Genomic DNA, 17,855 nt, shown 5'->3' on the forward strand with positions numbered 1-17,855 from the left:
AGTATATAACACTGGGTTTATAACTTTTGTAGCAGTATCTCACAATTATCTTTTTTATTTTTTGTATTCTTATTCTTAAAACCTTATGAGGAAAGTAGGATAAAATGAAAGATTATAATTACATTTAAAAATGTTCATTATGTATGTGACATCGAGTTAGGCATTTTAGGAGAGACAAAGCAAGAAAGGAGTAAAACTAACACTTATGTAGAGCTTGTTTTTATGGAGCATACCTTCAAGTAGAGGAGATAAATATAACAACAATTAAAATATAAGATACAATATAAATAAAATAAATGATAAGTAGAATGAATGATATGGATGTTTAGCTGGGAAAAATACCACATATTGCTGTAGAGGTTTGAAAATTCTTGGTGAACCAGTTATTGTTTGTGAGAGGCATAATGAATATGTATGATTTCATGTAAAATATAACTACATATTAACATTTTTATTGTCATTTGATTTGCTTGTATTTTGCTTGTAGGTTTCATTATTTCTCCAGCAGATATTTATTGAGCACTTGCTGTGCAATAGGCCATAGAAGTACCTTTTAATAGTGAAAGAGAACACACCTGAGAGTAATACAAAATAATACTGAATGTAAACTGTAACTGAAAAATAAAATTAAAAAAATAGTGAAAGAGACTGCTATTAATTATTCTGAGGTAACTAGTGTAACCCAGGATTGTCTTGGACAAACCCAGATGGATAGTTCCTTAGACAGTGAGAAGATAAGCCATTGATGACTAGGTCTTTATTCTGAAGGATCTTGGAGTCTTTTGTTTGTCCGTTTTGAGCTGATCTAATGTAATTTAAATATTTACTTTTGACCTTTCCATTTTTATTTTCCTTATTAGACTGGACAGAAATGTGAGAGGAGAAATTCAAGGGCTCAGTATCTAATAGTGTTGCTATGAAGCAGTATTAGAAGATAGGAAAAATGATCAACTTGTGAGCCCCTGTCAATTCTAAAATTAATCTAGGAGTTGTTTTTGCTATAATTATTTTGTAATTATGTAAGCTATAATTTTGAGTAATATGTCAATATTATATTTAGTGTTAGTCACTAGATGTTAATCATAAAATCAAGTACCTTGCTAAAATAATTATATTTTACCTCAGATTTTTTAATAATGCTGTGTGATTAGGTAGTTGGCTTTTTTGGGATAGAAAAAAATGAAAAAAATATTTAAATTTCTTTTCTTTTTTAATCCTCAATGAGGATATGTTTATTAATTTGAGAGAGAGAGAGAAATCATCGTTTGGTTGCCTCCTATATGCGCCCTGACTGGGCATTGAACCTGCAACCTTTTGGTGTGTGGCGTGATGCTCCAACCAACTGAGCAGCCCACCCGGGGCAAGACAAAACATTTTTAATGGTCTGTGTTAAGTTGAAGTGCATCTTGAACTCTAATATGCATTTGAATCACCTAGGGACTTTGTTAAAGTGAATTTTTTGCTTCAGTAGGTCTGGGATGGGATTTGGGATACTGTATTTCCAACAAGCAGACCACAGTTTGAGTAGGAAGGATTTGTCTATTTTTTGGCTCAGCTGCAGATATGTAATTGTTAACTAATAAATAAGTTGCTTTATTTTATAGAAAATAATACCTTTATGTGTGTATATATATATTGAAATAACTAATATATGTATGCATACACATACAGAAGTCACTCAAATCAGCTTTGTATACTAGCAGATACATACATAGAATAATGTTTATTGGACCAGAATGTTTTTGAAAGTAAATAGACAGTGTCCCCTTAAATAATTTCTTATGTGTTTGTTAATCTGTTCTAGTGATGAAGAGACAGATATCAATTCTCTGATAAAATCTTGGTTGAGGAATCGACCTCCTAAATATAGGAATAACCTTGAAAACTGGATTGGAGATTATTTTGTAAAAGCTTTACAATGGGTTCTGAAGCAGGTAAGTTGCCATTATATTTCATAATTCATCATTTAAGTGAGACGTATAATGATCAAGAGTTGCTTACACATAGTTGCCTTGTCGTAGAGCTCTGCTGGAATATGGGGTGGAGTGGCAGGTAGATGTGTTCACTGCTGTCCTTCTGTATCTCTTGGTATAATGTTTTATTATATTAGTCTTAAAACACTTCAATTCTCCCATCTACAATATCTTGCACTGCTTACCCCACAGTCTTGAATACTGGAATGTCTTTCAAATTTTAATAGCAAAACCATCTTGTCACATTTTACTATGTCAGTAAATCCTCATGTATATATCATGCTGAAGACAGTGTCAAATGACTACTAAAGTAGAATAGTGAGTTATTTATAATATTTTTAAAACATTTTATTCAACAGAAATTTATTAAATATCTAAAATATGTCGAATGTACCACTACATAAGACTTTGGGAGTTGAACATTCAGAGGAGAATTCCTCTTCTTGAGAAGTGTTTTTCTAATGGAGAAAAGTGAATGTGAAAATGTAATCACAATATAATGGAATGAAGAGAGTATTGCTGCCTTCTAGGAAAGTTTTAAAAAGGAAATCACAGTTAATTTTGAATTTGAATTGCGAATAAAAGTTTAGCATGCAAAGAAGACAATGGAGGGCTTTCAGATATTTTACATGATTTTTTTCAGCTTTTCTTGGTTTTTCTTTCATGTCATTGCTTTTATGAAAAATGTAAACAAAAATAGAGGAAATATGATGATGGAAAGAGACTTGACTTTGGGTGGTCAACATACAATACAGTGAACAGATGATGTGTTGTGGAATTGTGCACCTAAAACCTCTACAATTTTGTTAACCAGTGTTACTCCAATAAATTCAATAAAAAGGAAAAAAATAGAGGAAATAAGTAGCAGTGAGTTTTTTGAAAGTCTCTGTTAATCTGAACTTGATTTAGAGTTCAATACTTTGGGATTGAACAGACATACAGAGAAATGGAGATCTTACTTTAGTTTTTGAACCTTTTTCTTTTCTGACTTTGTAAGGATGAAAGATGGAGGAATAGGGATTTTGGGGAAGTGATGCAAGTAAGATAGGTTTACTTGAATGCCTCAGGGAAAGAACCACTCCCACCAGCCCTCAGTTTGTCTGAGCTGTCTGCTCTGTTCTTTTGCAGCAATGTAACGTCTTTCAACTATATTATAATTGCTTACATTCAATTATAAGCACATTGAGGGGAAGCACCAAGCCTGTCATATACCTTATTGGGGATACTTTATAGGTATCCCCAGAACCAATTGTGCTAATAACAGAGTAGTGAATGAATGAGAGTGTATGTGCTTAATTAAATACCTGATGCCTATGCTGTAGCATATTTTCAGTAGATATGTTGTTTTCATTAATATAAAACATACAAGGCTTTCCAGTGTAAATACCTTGAGGTCACCTACTTGCATGCTGTTAATGTAAGAGTGAGAAATATAATGTTACTGAATGGAATGTGTAGATATATAGGGGTTTGTGACTACAGGAATGATGACAGGATAAGATTATTAAGCCATAGAGTGGATATCAAAGATGCAGTTAGAAAATAAACTGATTTGTTTTGATGTTAGGTCCCTGTTATGTTTAAAATTTTTTTGTGTGTGTGTCAAGGGTTCCTTCTTTCTTATTCTGCACTTTGTTCACCACGTTTAGGTTTTGAGAGATATACTGTAATGGATATTCTAGTCAAATACTGATTTTGTTTACACTAGCGTTTTGCTTTCTTTTATTAATTTAGCAAATGAGACAATCTAGAGGAAAATGTGTGGGTTTCCTCCATCTTGCCTTTAAAGCCTAGAACTCTTGGCATGGCCTAAGCAGTTGGATTCCTACCCATCTCCTTTTTCCTGCTTTTCCTCCCATTTCTCCATTCTTATAAAAGTATTTATTTTGCAGGAAGGGTGGTTTTCTAAAAAGTGGAGATTGCATCATTTTACACGCTTACTTAAAAACACTTTAAAGTCAGCAAAAATAAAATTTGCACTCCTTACCTTAGCCTGTATAATTCTGCACACCCTGGCCCTTGCCTACCCTCTGAGCTAAACCACTCTTCCTTTACTTATTCAGGCACACACTTCTTTTAGTTCCTGAATTATACCATTGGCTTACCTTTGCAGTTGTTGCATGGCCAGATCTCACTTTTCAGAGGTTAGCATCAATGTCACCTTTTTCAAAGAGGCCTTGAGCCCTCTGTATGACTTACCCTTTCTCAAAACACGGTTCTGCTGTTCTGTAGCTCTTACCACAACTTGTTAACCATCTCCTCTACTAGACTTGAGTTCTATGATAAATATACTCTGTTTAGATCATTTAAAAAAAATACCTAGTAGTACATACAGATTCTGTGCATAATTGGTTCTCAGTAAATGCTTACAGGTTGATGAGAACCCTTTCCTCTCTAACTCCCCAGCAGTCACTCAGGGGCCCCAGAGAACGACAGATCAAAATCATCAATACAAACTCAGCTCAAAAGTTTAATTTAATTTAATTAAAAAATTTTTTTTAAGATGAGATTTATTACCAGAGGAAAACAGTGAATTTTATTATGACAAATGGGTAAATTAATAAAGAAGACATAGTTGTTCTAACAGGAGTAAGGCGACATCTCACTGTGGTTTTGATTTGCATTTCCCTGATGATTAGTGACATTGAGCATCTTTTTATATACCTGTTGTCTTTGTATGTCCTCTTTGGAGAAATGTCTATTTAGGTCCTTTGCTCATTTGTATTATTTTTGCAAAAATTCTTCATAGAGACAGAGCTCCAAATGATTTCTCACTTAAGCCTTCTTTTGCTACACTTTCATGTTCAGTGCCATCAAACTAGTCCTTGCTTCTAGCTTCTTTTTTTAGAAGAAATGAGGAACCATTCTTTTTAGACCACTGCTCATTGATTTACCTTCTTGTATATTCTTCTTTTATGTTCTGTTTAGGAAGTAAACAAACCATGTATCTGTTTGAGGACTTTAGTACTTGCAGCTAGAAATATACAGCTGTTTTTATGATTATTTTTTATTTTCAAAGTTTGTATGGTATATGTAAATTGAATGAAATCTGAACTTTCTACAAGTTGAAAAGTGGGATAAATTTAAAGATGATTGTTAGAAAAGATATGTGAATATTAATCTGTGTGGTTCTAAGTTAACTAATTAACTGCCTTTTTGTGTGTATCATGGATTTTAATTAACAGAATGACTATGTGGTCGAAACAAGTTTAGTTGGGACTGTGATGAATGGTTTGTCACATCTACATGAGTGCAGAAATCGTGACCAATTTATTATTAATCTCATAAGGGGGCTTGGTGGAAATCTGAACATGAAATCACGTCTGGAATTTACCAAAGAGGTAACACATTTTAAAGTCTATATTCAGTCCACATTTTAAAAAAAATCATTGACTCTTTTTTAAAAGAGATTTAATTTTTTTTATCTTTGGAGACAGGGGAACAGGGGGAGAGAAACATTGATATGTGAGGGATACATTGATCACTTGCCTCTCGCATGCCCCCTCCTGGGGACCTGGCCCTCAACCCAGGCATGTGCACTGACTGGGAGTTGAACTGGCAACCTTTTGGTTTGCAGGTGGACACTCAATCCACTGAACCCCACCAACCAGGGCTCATTGACTCTTAATTGCCAAAATATAATTATCTGTAACTACAGGGTATAGAATGTTTTAATTTTGAAATTATGCATTCAATAGAATAGTATTACACATATACACATATACATATATACACACATATACGTACATACACATGTATACTTATATTTAACTTCCAAACTAGTTTGTATTTGATGATATTATTAAAATTTTATATTATTATATTTTAATAGGCTAAAATTTAGAACAAATATTTTGTTAAACATTTTGAACCTACTTAGCTATATGAATATAAATAATTATGTTTAATCTTAGAATAATATATTTTTAAAATTGTTTAACGAGAATAGTTTTAGCAGTTAGGATTGTTAGGATAAAATTAATCAGTATAAATATTTGTTTAAATAAATGTAAAGGTGTTACAGAACTCCAAACCTATGCAGTTCTGAAATAGTTGTGAGGGGTACCATTGTCTGCCGCCAAGTGTGACTCTCAGTGCCAGAATTTTGTGAAAAGGAAAGGAATTGCTTTTTTAAAAGTTATACAGATTTAGAATGATGGTGGAATTCTGCCATTAAATCCCATTCTCTTTAAAACACCGCAAACACACAGGCCTGCCTCCCTTTGCCAAATCAGGCCAGCTACAGAATATATCAGTCAGAAGTGTACTGTTTCTTAGAAACACAGAAGTCCTCAGCTCAGCACTCCTGGTCACGGTTCATCATCTCCAGCTTCTCCCAGTAATCAGTGCTCCCCGGGGCCGGTTCCACAGTTCCCAGCACCATCAGACTTGTGGCTGTTTTCTCCAGCCCTTAATCCAAAATCTCCTTACACACTAGACCTCATGGTGGTCCCTTGCGGCCCTTCTGCACTCTTTCAAACCGCATGGCAGAGAGAGAGGGCCTCATGGCTGCTGCGTTTAGTTTAAATCCTGGCCTGGAGCTTCCGATGTCACCCCATTTCCAAATCCTCCCACAATGGGTTCCATCTGCTGGTTCTTTGTACAGTTCACATTCTTTCAGCTGCCATTATCAGTCCAGGCAGGCATGGCCCTGTGACTCAGGGCTGCTGTAACAGGGCAACAGCCTCCTTCCAAGTCTTGCCCATCTCCCTGGCCCCAGGCAGCACAGCTTTTTAACATAACTATTAAGCTAGCCAAGTTACCATGCATATGTAAAGTACCTCTTAATTATCCTCCCCTTCCCCCATCTCCCAAGCCAGGTTTGTGGGGGATAGCCTCTGAACCCCATTTCAAAGGTATAGTTTACCTAAGTTGTTTATAACATTGAATTCTACATATTAAGGGATTTCTTCTGGTTGACCTTTTTTGAAATAATTGAACATATGTTTCTTTGAGTTGACTCCAATATTATGCTTCTTCTTTTTTATTGTTCTGTTTCTTCTTTGCTTTCTCTATTGTTTTCCTTTCCAGTGTCATTCTATTGCCAGATATTGAATACTTCTAATTTTTACCACTCAATGCCGTGTTATATATTTTATTTAGGAAGACATTCTCTTGGCAAAGTTTGGAATAAAGGTGTCCAAGAGTAGCATTAGGGCCTAACTCTTGGCTTTATATCTGGGAAAATAACAGTTTTCACAGGTAGAGATCTGTGACTTGGCAACACCAGAATATGGTGGAAATAAAGGACTAGGATTCCTACATTGTGTAATTTATAATTTAGAGTTCACAATAACGCAATTAAAAGTTGAATATATTTCTACCTTAGTGTATATGAAAACTAGATGACATTCATTTGCTTAAATGATCATTTAGAAAATATTTGAGATAAAATTTTACTTTAATTTTAAGTGATATTTAGTGTGTTTATAGTATGTGAACTTTTTAAAACTAAGCTGCTTCACTTTGGGGCATTTACTTTAAAGAATTAACATTTCACATACTCTGGAGTATATGAAAACTTGTCCAACTTTTTCCTCTTAAGGTTTTTAATTGGGCGCGAGAATCTCCACCAGACTCTCACAAACCAATGGACACCTACTATGACTCAAGTAAAGGACGGTTAGCATCTTATGTGCTCAAGAAGCCAGAAAACTTGACTGCTGATGATTTCAGTAATGGCCAAACACTTCCAGTCATTCAGACTCCTGACATGCAACGAGGTCTAGATTATTTCAGACCTTGGTTAAGTTCTGATACTAAACAGCCATTTATTCTTGTAGGACCAGAAGGATGTGGCAAAGGGTAAGAGGATAAAAATGTTGATGCAGGTGCATATTGTGAATTTATATTTTTCCTTTTAAAATGATTTAGCTTTTGTTACCTTTTTTTGGTTAAATTAGCACTTACATTTTCATGGACTCTTTCATTATCCTCTGTACCAATAATATGACATCATACTTGTTATCATACTTGTAACAATAATATGACCTTAGAGAAGAATATTTTTTTTTCCTGCCAGGTTGTGTTTTCTAATGGGAAGAGAACAGTCTGAAAGATGCTTACAAAATAATTTGTTCATAAAATCAAAACAAAAAATGAATACCTTAATATTCACAAATTAACATTTACTTTATTTATAAAAAGTGAATCTTGATGTGAGCTCTCACTTTAGAGAATAGGTTTTAATTAAGTCGAATTCAGCCTATTTTTAGGGCCTACTGAGTATAGTTTCTGGAAATAAAGGAGACATGGATTATTAGTTTCACACTTCTAGTAGTAATTTAAAAATTCTATAAAGCTATAGTAATTTTCCGTAACTTAAACAACTTAACATCTTAAAATCTTTTTTTCAATTGTGGGGAAACAGTTGGTATTTTTAATATATAGTTGATGAAACTAAATTATTTCTGTAAACTTTGTTTTTTTCTTTCTGCTAAAATACTCCCAAAATTGCCTTAAAATATGGATATATTTTCCCAGTTTAAAATAGTTACCATATTCATGTTTACCATTTTCCCCTTATACATCATATATAGTTTAGAAAGTGAAATATTTATGAAATAGAAATTTTGTATTGAAAATAAAAGGTGTGGGGTGGAAGGGTGGGGAGAAAAGGCATACAACTGTAATTGAATGACAATACAAATTATGTTAAAAAAAAGAAAATAAAAGGTGTTTTACTGGTTGCATTTTCAAAGTCAATGTTACACGTCTTTCATAGGATGCTGCTCAGGTATGCCTTTTCCCAGCTGCGGTCCACTCAGATTGCTACAGTTCACTGCAGTGCACAGACTACATCTCGACACCTCCTACAGAAATTGAGCCAGACTTGCATGGTGATCAGTACTAATACTGGTCGAGTATACAGACCAAAAGACTGTGAGAGACTTGTTTTGTACTTAAAAGATATCAACTTACCCAAACTTGATAAATGGGGAACCAGTACATTGGTAGCTTTCCTACAACAGGTGAGTCTTATCACTTGAAGTGTTTTGATATAATTGGGAACCAACTGAGTTTCATTAACTTTTCTTACAGATAGAAAAATCTGCTTTCCTCCTTAGAGCCAGTTTTATCTAGCACGTGTCCTGGAAATTAAACTCTTGAAGCATCTCTGTTTTGCTCTAGGTCAACTTTCTCTGATCTTAGTCCCTTTAGAAGTTAGTGTTACATCGAGTTGATACATGACAGGAAGAATAAAAACAGCCTTTATCTATACCTATCACATGTCCTTTATTCCTAAAAGGAGGAAAATAGAAGCTGAGGATGGTGCTGGAGTTAGACTTCCTCAGTCATGTCCATTTCTGGCTGTGTTAGTTCATCAGTCTCCCTTTTTGCCTGTGTAGGTATCGGAGACTATACATTCTCAGTCAGTTTGGAAGATTTTATTTATTTGTTTCACATCACATTAGAAACCGTAAATTCTAAGTTAGAACTTATTGTGCTTATATGTCTTCAACATTACCTACACCACATAACTGTAAAATATAATAAAATATTTGTAGAGAAAAACCAAATTTTTAAAATATTTTTCTGATTTCTTTCATTATTTTTGATAATTGCTTGTGAATTTATACTATCACCTGAATTTTACTGTTTCATTAGAAAGTATTTTAAAAATGATAATGATTCAGTTAACATTCATTGAACACAGTCTTGAACAGCATTTTTTTCCATGATGTAAGAATTTAAAGTATATTTCAATTTTAAATTCTTGAAATAGGTAGAGGATGATGATTGCATTCATTTGGAAATGAATTTTATACAAAAGCATATCATGATTAGAAAATAGTAAGCATTAAATTTTTATTTTTTAAATTTATTTTCAAATAGGTGTTGACATATCAAGGATTTTATGATGAAAATTTGGAATGGGTTGGTTTAGAAAATATTCATATCGTGGCTTCTATGTCAGCTGGAGGAAGACTGGGAAGACATAAGCTTACTACCAGATTTACCTCTATTGTTCGTCTTTGTGCTATAGAGTATGTATCTCAGTGTTTAATTTTTGGGGGAAGACACATTTGCATTTTATTAAAGGTATCCATAATTGATATTTCTTCAAAATGTAGAATATACAAATAGTCAAACTTAAACTCTGATACTAATTTTTGCCTGCTCTTCTCAAATGATAGGCAATAATGTAGGATAATAAAGGCTTTAATCAACACCTCTTATATACTAGGAATAAAATAGAACTGTTTTGTTTTGTCTATGCTCTAAAACATCAATACGAGGAATCAGAATGTTAGATTTTAGATTTAAATGTTTTATGATTTCAAAAAACAAAAACACTATTGAAATTTAGGAAGGTAACTAAACACAGAATTTAAATCTGAAGAAAAAAGAATTTGAGTCTGAAGAATGCTAATGGCTGACAGCATTATTCCTAGTACACCCACCCTCTTCTGTGGTCCGTAATTGTTATAGGACTTTTGAATTGCATGGTGATGGATCTGTCCCCTCTGTTACATTTTGCCTTATAAAATCTCATTTTTATGTTTTCATGCTAATTGTAACCATCTATTAACGTTCTTCTTTCAGAAATGGTACAGCCACCAATTAAGCTGTATTGAGATTGACTTCAGTTTGGGAGAAAGAATTTGATTTTATTTGTTGTATTCTACTGGTATAGTTCTGAGGTGTATTATTACCACACTATGTATAGCCGCTACATAACTCAAAATCCTTATTCTTTAGCACAGCTTTCCTTTTAGCCCTTTCTAAAGATCAGTGGTTTTTCAAACAGTTATCCCTTTAAGTGATTTCTTTGGAGTCCTTATTAGGACCCTCAGTGTTTGAAAACAGATAATTTGGGATTTAATTTGGTTGCAGTGAGAATAGGGATGTTGAGCTTGGCCTTAGCCCCTGAGTAAGTCTTGGTGGTCTCAAAGCAGCACAGTTTGAAAACCTCTGCTATAACTTAACATTAAAATAATAATTTAGAACAATGATTTATTTCAACTTCTTTCTTACATTTATTTCAATTTTCTTTTTTAGTTACCCAGAAAGAGAGCAATTACAGACAATTTATGGAGCATACTTGGAACCAGTTTTACATAAAAATTTGAAGAATCATTCTATTTGGGGTTCTTCATCAAAAATTTATCTCTTAGCAGGATCTATGGTACAAGTGTATGAGCAGGTATATATTTATTTAGAGTATTCTGTAGTTTTCATGTCTATTTGTATCACTTCCAAGGGACTATCTTTAATCCTGACCTGTGTTGTTATTCAGGCTTTCTTTTCCTGTTGTTTATTAGGCCTTTTAACTAGAGTGTAAGCTCTGTGAGTATAGATGCTCTTTGTTCTTTATTCCCTATTGTATCCCCGGCACAGTTTCAAGTAGACAATAAATATTGACTGAATGAATCAGTGGGTGGATGATGATTCTGCTATTAGCTCAAATTTAAAATATTTAGGATGGAGTTCATCTTTTTTCCAAAACTAGGTCTTTCTCCTGACTTCTATAAGTTCCTGTCTTCCAGGCTTCAACCTCGAGGGTAGGTTTTGATGTTTCTTTCTAACTGTGAGGAAATGTCTAAAGTATCCTTCCTTGGTAAAGTAGGATGATACTCCTTAATAGCCATTAAAGATGGCATAAGACATTATCTTTCTAGTGCTAGTCCTAGGGATGCAAAGATGGCTGAGTCTCTATTCTTTTGAAGTTCACAGTCTAATGAGGGACCTAGTTTTATAAATAGACTATTGATACAGTGTCCTAAGTATACCAACAGTGGCGCAAGTTACAAAGAAAGCATAGAAGAGGGGCTAAATAACTCGATGTGTGTGGTAGTTGATAAGGGGAGGTGAAATGTGATCTGAATTTTTAAAAAATGAATAGAAATTTACAAAGTGACTGAAGATGAAAAGGTCTTCCTAGATAAAGTGAGTAGTATGTGAAAGTTATGAAAGTATTTGTGGTAGATGCTTTTTATAGTATTGTAAAAACATTTTCTAAGAAGGGTTGTATAGTATTGTATACTATAGTATTTTTATAGTATAGTATTGTATAGTATAGGGAAAAATAAGTTAGAAAGAAAGAAATTTCTTATTTTTTAGCCCTGACTAGTGTAGCTCAGTTGGTTGCGCATCATCCTGCAAAGTGAAAGGTCCCCGATTCGATTTCGGGTCAGGGCACATACCTGGGTTGGAGGTTCAGTCTTCAGTGGGGGTGTGTATGAGATGGGAACATCACACTGATGTTTTTCTCCCTCTCTCCTTCCCTTCCCCTTTCTAAAAAATAAATAAAATCTTAAAAAAAGAAATTCCTTATCTTTTTAAAAAACAAATTCAAATGTTCAGTGATCAAGGCCAGAATAAGAGCAATATCTCTGTCCGTAGAGAGGAAGGGACAAACTCTTTACTGGTTATATATTGGAAAGTGACACTTTGATATGTTAAAAGGTCAGTGGCTCCTTGAGCATAAGTTAACTCTTTGGTTCCCAGTGTTAGAAAATGGGCCTTACCTAGATCTGTGAGTGCCTTGGAATTGCAACCACCATTTTATAAAGCTTAGGTTTGAATTTCTTTCTGTAGCAGCACTTTTTAACCTTTCATTTCATTTCGTTATTTTTTACAATGTTCAACATTTAGCAGTTTATTGAAGCCTATGAACCACAACCCTTGTTAGAAAATGTTTTATTTTATTTATTTATTTATTTTTACTGATTTCAAGATTTTTATTAAGGGTACAGTATTCAAAACTATGTAATATTGGGAGGAACAGACAAATGTAGTAATGGAAGAGGACAGACAGCCTTATGGGAGAATATATTTTGAATATATTTACAGTAATACCAAAACAGAAAGAATACTTAGAAAAATTAATAATGGACATGCAATAACAAAACACTAAAAAACTACAAAACATTGCTAAGAGAAAGCAACATTCATTGCAATCAAACAAGAGACATAAAACAAAAACAATAAAAATCACCAAGAATTACAACTGTCTATCTGCAGATGACATCATTTTTACACTTTAGCCTCTAAAATCAACTATTAAAATTGAAAAGAGAAAATGTTTTAAACTGCATAAAATATAATGTACAAGATAACTAAGGAAATCAATTAAATTGAAATACAGTTCCAGCCATTGATGGAAATTGGCATTTATGTGAGTCTAAGGACACTGAAAAATTTAGCGTGATCATATCATTAAGAAAGCAGACAGATGATTTACTGTATTTTCTTTTTCAGGTGCGGGCCAAATTTACAGTTGATGATTATAGTCACTATGTTTTCACTCCTTGCATCCTTACCCAGTGGGTTCTTGGCTTATTCAGATATGATTTAGAAGGAGGTAAGTTTTGCTTTCATGATTTTTAATTGCTTTTTTTCCCTTAGGCCACAGAGTATGTGTATGTGTGTGCGTGTATACGTGTGTGTCTTTACACTGTTGTGTTTGTGATAGATATATTACATGAGTATTATAACTATTTATGGTATTTAAAAAACTATAGGTAAAATAACATTAATGTGAAATTTAAATAAACATTAAATTTAAACATCAATGTTAAAATTATAATAATTATTATAGCTTATCATCTATAGTATTTATGATTATCATGATGAAAACATGATTTTGGGAAAAATGAAATTATTATTCTTTGCAGCCAAAGCATATTTAAGTGCTTTTTGGGATTGGCATTTTTATTGAACAGCTAGAGATAATAGTGCTTAATGTATACTTTAAACAATCAAAAAAATTTACCAACTTGTTAGTCCAAAGAATCTAAACTTTTCTCTCTCTTTTTTTTCTATTTATCTGATGCCAAAATTATGGTATGTAGATTCTTACTCTCTATTTCTTTCTATTAATATGTTGAAACTGGCCATTTTAAAATCAGTTGAATTTTATTACAATGAAAGAAAATTTTGCCTTTTTTAGGATCTTCAAACCATCCACTAGATTATGTATTAGAAATTGTAGCATATGAAGCACGGCGCTTATTTCGTGACAAAATTGTTGGTGCAAAGGAACTTCATTTATTCGACAGCATTTTAACTTCGGTGTTTCAAGGGGATTGGGGGTCAGATATATTAGACAACATGGCAGGTAATATAGTTACTGAGTTTATGTAAATATGTAAATGTTACGGGAACTTTAATTAACTAACAGCATGATTTAATATGTCTAAAATGTTGGGTAATTTAATGTATTTTTATCATAAGGGGTTGCTCTGTCATTTTTGCTAGATTTCAGTACTTATGTTCCAAACAAACTATGATGATGATAATTGTTTTGAGGGGACAAAAAAGGGTTCAGGCTGTAGCATTATACATTTGCGATTCAAGGTTGTATTTCCTGAAGGTTTTTCACTAATAAAGTTTTAAAATATATATGTTACATATGTATGAAAACTAAAGATAATTATGAAAATCCATATTTGATGTAATAAACTTTTGCTTGAAACTAATGCCCATTCTCATCCCTGACCCTGTTCATAACGTCAGCAGAGAACTTTTTATGTATTCTTGTTACTAGCTTCACCCATTGTTATGGAAACAAAGCATTACATCATATAGTGAAAGCAGCTATGTTGCATTTGAAATTATTACTGCTTAATAACAGACTTGTGTTTTGAAAACTGCTGTGGGATTAACGCATGTGATGAAAATCATCTTGGTGAAAGGACCTTTGATAAAAAAGGACCATATTATGGAAATATTTTCTAATGAAACAGCTTTTAAGCTACAAAATGAGTTTCTAGTCTATCAGACTCTAAAGTGAGGCTTCAAAAATATTTCATATAGTACCTTCTATACAGGGTGGGGGAAAAGTAGATTTACAGTTGTTTGTATGGAAAATAGTACAATAATTAATAAACAATGATGTAAGAATAAACTTGTGTGAACTCAGAACTGTAAACCTACTTTTGCCCAACCCTGTATTTTGTACATTTCTGGATTCAGTATTGGTCCCAGGGTCATGTTACATAAGCCAAAATGAACTGTGAAGGTGATAAAGATGTTGAAATTGATAGAAGTACTTTTCTAGGTGCTGTCTGAGTTTTGCAATCAGAAAATAAGTTCACATCAACCTCAGGTAGGAGGAAATGCTGAGAAAAACCTGATAATAGTACACAGTTGACTTGATTTTAGTGAGGGTTTATGTCCACGTAGCCTATATATTCATGGCTTAGCGTGGAGAGGTTTTGTTTCTTACATGGTGCCATTTTTCTCAGTCTGAAAACCGAGTTTTTATAAAGAAAGTGGCATGTCTTTTGGAGCTTAGATGGTATCAGTGCCTTATTAGGTATCTGAATTCTCTAGAGTTTGCTATTTTTCATAGTCTCCTATGTAGTACTCGATAAATAATATATGCTTTTTTTCTCAGGACTTTACTTTTCAATGAAAAGTTGTATTTTTTTTAAAATACAGACTTGATATATGTTAGATCTAGGAAAATAGGATTTTTGTATACAGAGATATTTATCAAGGAAAAATTAATGTTGGGACTTAAAAAAAAAACTAGACATGTTACTGTACTCAAGGAACTTGTAATCCAGTGGCAGATAGTTATGAAAAGCCCTCGCTTGCAATTAGAACTGTTGCTGGTGTGTTTAGATGCAACAAAGATTTGAGCAAGTAGGTGTTTAAACTGGTAATGAGAATACAGCATGAAGTATTTTACAATTAACATAATTTTCTGAATATATTTGGGATAAATGTTTGATGTTAAGGGTATAAAAGAGGTAGAGATTAATTTTTTGAGGACTACTTTGAAACTTTTAAAAGTAAATTTTTTGTTTTGAGATGATTGTAGACTCACATACAGTTGTGAGAATTAATACAGAGAGAGCACATGTATTTCTTACTTGGTTCCCCCCAGTGGTAACATCTGGCAAAATTATGGTACAAGGTCACAACCTGGATATTGATAACGATAAATTAAGATATAGAACGCACCACAAAATCTATCTTGTTGCCCTTTTGTAGGCTATCCGCCCTGTGGAAACTACCAGCTTGTTCTGTATTTAATATTGCTGTTCAGTAACCTCATTTTCACTCAGTAAAACTCTCTGCAGATATACATATGCAGGTTGTTGCGTATTTAGGTATTACTCCTTTTTATTGCTTAGAGTAGCTTATTCAGATCAACTACCAATTCTCCAACCATTTTGTTGGAGGACACTTGGGCTGTTTTGAGTTTTTTTGCTTTTATGAAGAAAGCTGTGACAAACACATATGTACAGGTTTGCGTGTGAACATATATGTACATTTCTCTGGGATAAATGCTCTGGAGTGCAGTTATAGGGTTGAAGGGTTCTTATATGCTTATTTTTTAAACTGCCATGCTGATTTCTAGTGGCTGTATCATTTTACATTCTCATCAGTGATATTTCAATGACAGAATTCTCTGCATCCTTGTCAGCATTTGGTGTTGTCACTGTTTTTTACTGTAGCCATTCGGTTACATGTGTATCGATGACACTGTGGTTTTGATATGCATTTTGCTGACAGCTAATGATGTTGAACACCTTTTCCATCTTTCACGGGCTCATTTGCCATCTGTATATCCTCTTCAGTGAAATGTCTCTTGATCTTTTGCCCATTTTCTAATTGTATTGTTTTTTTTTACTATTGTGTTTTGAGAGTTATATATTCTAGATACTAATCATTTGTCAAATATGTGTTTTTCAGATATTTCTTCTGCTCTGTAGCTTGTCTTTTTATCATCTTAATTGGGTCTTTCACTGATAAAAAGGTTTTCATTTTATGATGTCCAACTTAGTTTTTATTTTTAAGGATCTTTTGGTGTCAAATGTAGTAACTCTGTTTAGCCCTAGATTCTGAAGATTTATTTTCCCCTCAAAGTTTTATAGTTTTATATTAAGTCAGTTGTCCACTTTGAGTTAATTATTTGTATAAAGAGTGAGATTTAGGTCAAAGTTTATTTCTTTGCTTATGGATGTCAACTTGTTCCTGCACCATTTCTTGAAAAGGCTACCTTTGTGCCTTGAATTCCTTTTGCACCTTTGTCAAAAATTGGTTGTGTTAGCCTCTTTCTGGGTTCTCTATTCTGTTCTGCTAATGTATATGTGAGTCCTTCTGCCAATGCAACGCTATCTCGATTACTGTAGTTATATAATGTCTTGAAATTGAGTAGACTGATTCTTCCTGCTTTATTACTTTTTAAAATTGTTTAGCTATTTAAATTTCTTTACTTTCCTATATAAATTTCAGGATAATCTTATTTATATATAAGCAATATTGCTAAGATTTTGTTAGGAACTGCTTTAACTCTGTATACTGGTTTGGAGAGAGTTGACATCTTCTAGTCCATGAACATGATAAATTTCTTTATTTATTAGTCTTTGTTTTCTTTTATCAGTTTTATGTAGTTTTTAGCATATAGGTTCTGTATATATTTTGTTGAAACCCAAGGCTTTAATTTTTTTTTGAGCAATTATAGAGACTCAGTGTCTGAAAGGTTGACTATATCAAATGAAGAAGAGGAGAAGGCACTCCGGACAAAAGGAAAAGAACCAAAGACTTGAGAAAGCTGGAGTATATAATGAGGCGAAGAGGGAGATAGGAGATTCAGGCAGTCATTTGAGCCAGATTGTGAAGCACCTTGACAATTATGACACAATTATGACAATTGTGTGAGTTTGTTTTGGTGGTGGGAAACTATTCGATAATGGAGTGGTGTGGAGCAATCCGATTTTGTATTCATGTGTGTTACTCTAGTAGCAGTGAGGATGTAGTTGAGGGGGCAGAGACTTGTAGCCAGGATACAATGTAATGTAGAAGGCCACTGCAACAGTCCAGCTGAGACATGATGAGATGTAAAGATAATGAGTTCAGTTTTAGATGTGTATTTGAATGTTTGCAAGCTTTCTGAGTGTCTTTTGGGAGTCTACATAAAGT

At 33.4% G+C, this 17,855-nt stretch overlaps 1 protein-coding gene across 3 annotated transcripts in view; it reads left to right on the forward strand.

The window, feature by feature from the left end:
• DYNC2H1 (dynein cytoplasmic 2 heavy chain 1) overlaps positions 1-17,855 on the forward strand; it is a 320,982-nt gene that overhangs the window by 71,382 nt on the left and 231,745 nt on the right. For 2 of the 3 annotated variants that reach the window (XM_045204038.2, XM_053924343.1), the window contains exons 40-47: positions 1,805-1,934; positions 5,159-5,314; positions 7,519-7,778; positions 8,698-8,944; positions 9,810-9,961; positions 10,977-11,121; positions 13,179-13,281; positions 13,870-14,037. In XM_045204038.2, the coding sequence (XP_045059973.2) occupies positions 1,805-1,934; positions 5,159-5,314; positions 7,519-7,778; positions 8,698-8,944; positions 9,810-9,961; positions 10,977-11,121; positions 13,179-13,281; positions 13,870-14,037 (1,361 nt within the window). The remainder of the gene's footprint in view (positions 1-1,804; positions 1,935-5,158; positions 5,315-7,518; positions 7,779-8,697; positions 8,945-9,809; positions 9,962-10,976; positions 11,122-13,178; positions 13,282-13,869; positions 14,038-17,855) is intronic. The other variant, XM_053924344.1, reaches the window with a different exon arrangement.

This window comes from Desmodus rotundus, chromosome 5, assembly GCF_022682495.2.
Source record: "Desmodus rotundus isolate HL8 chromosome 5, HLdesRot8A.1, whole genome shotgun sequence".
NCBI classification, from domain to species: domain Eukaryota; kingdom Metazoa; phylum Chordata; class Mammalia; order Chiroptera; family Phyllostomidae; genus Desmodus; species Desmodus rotundus.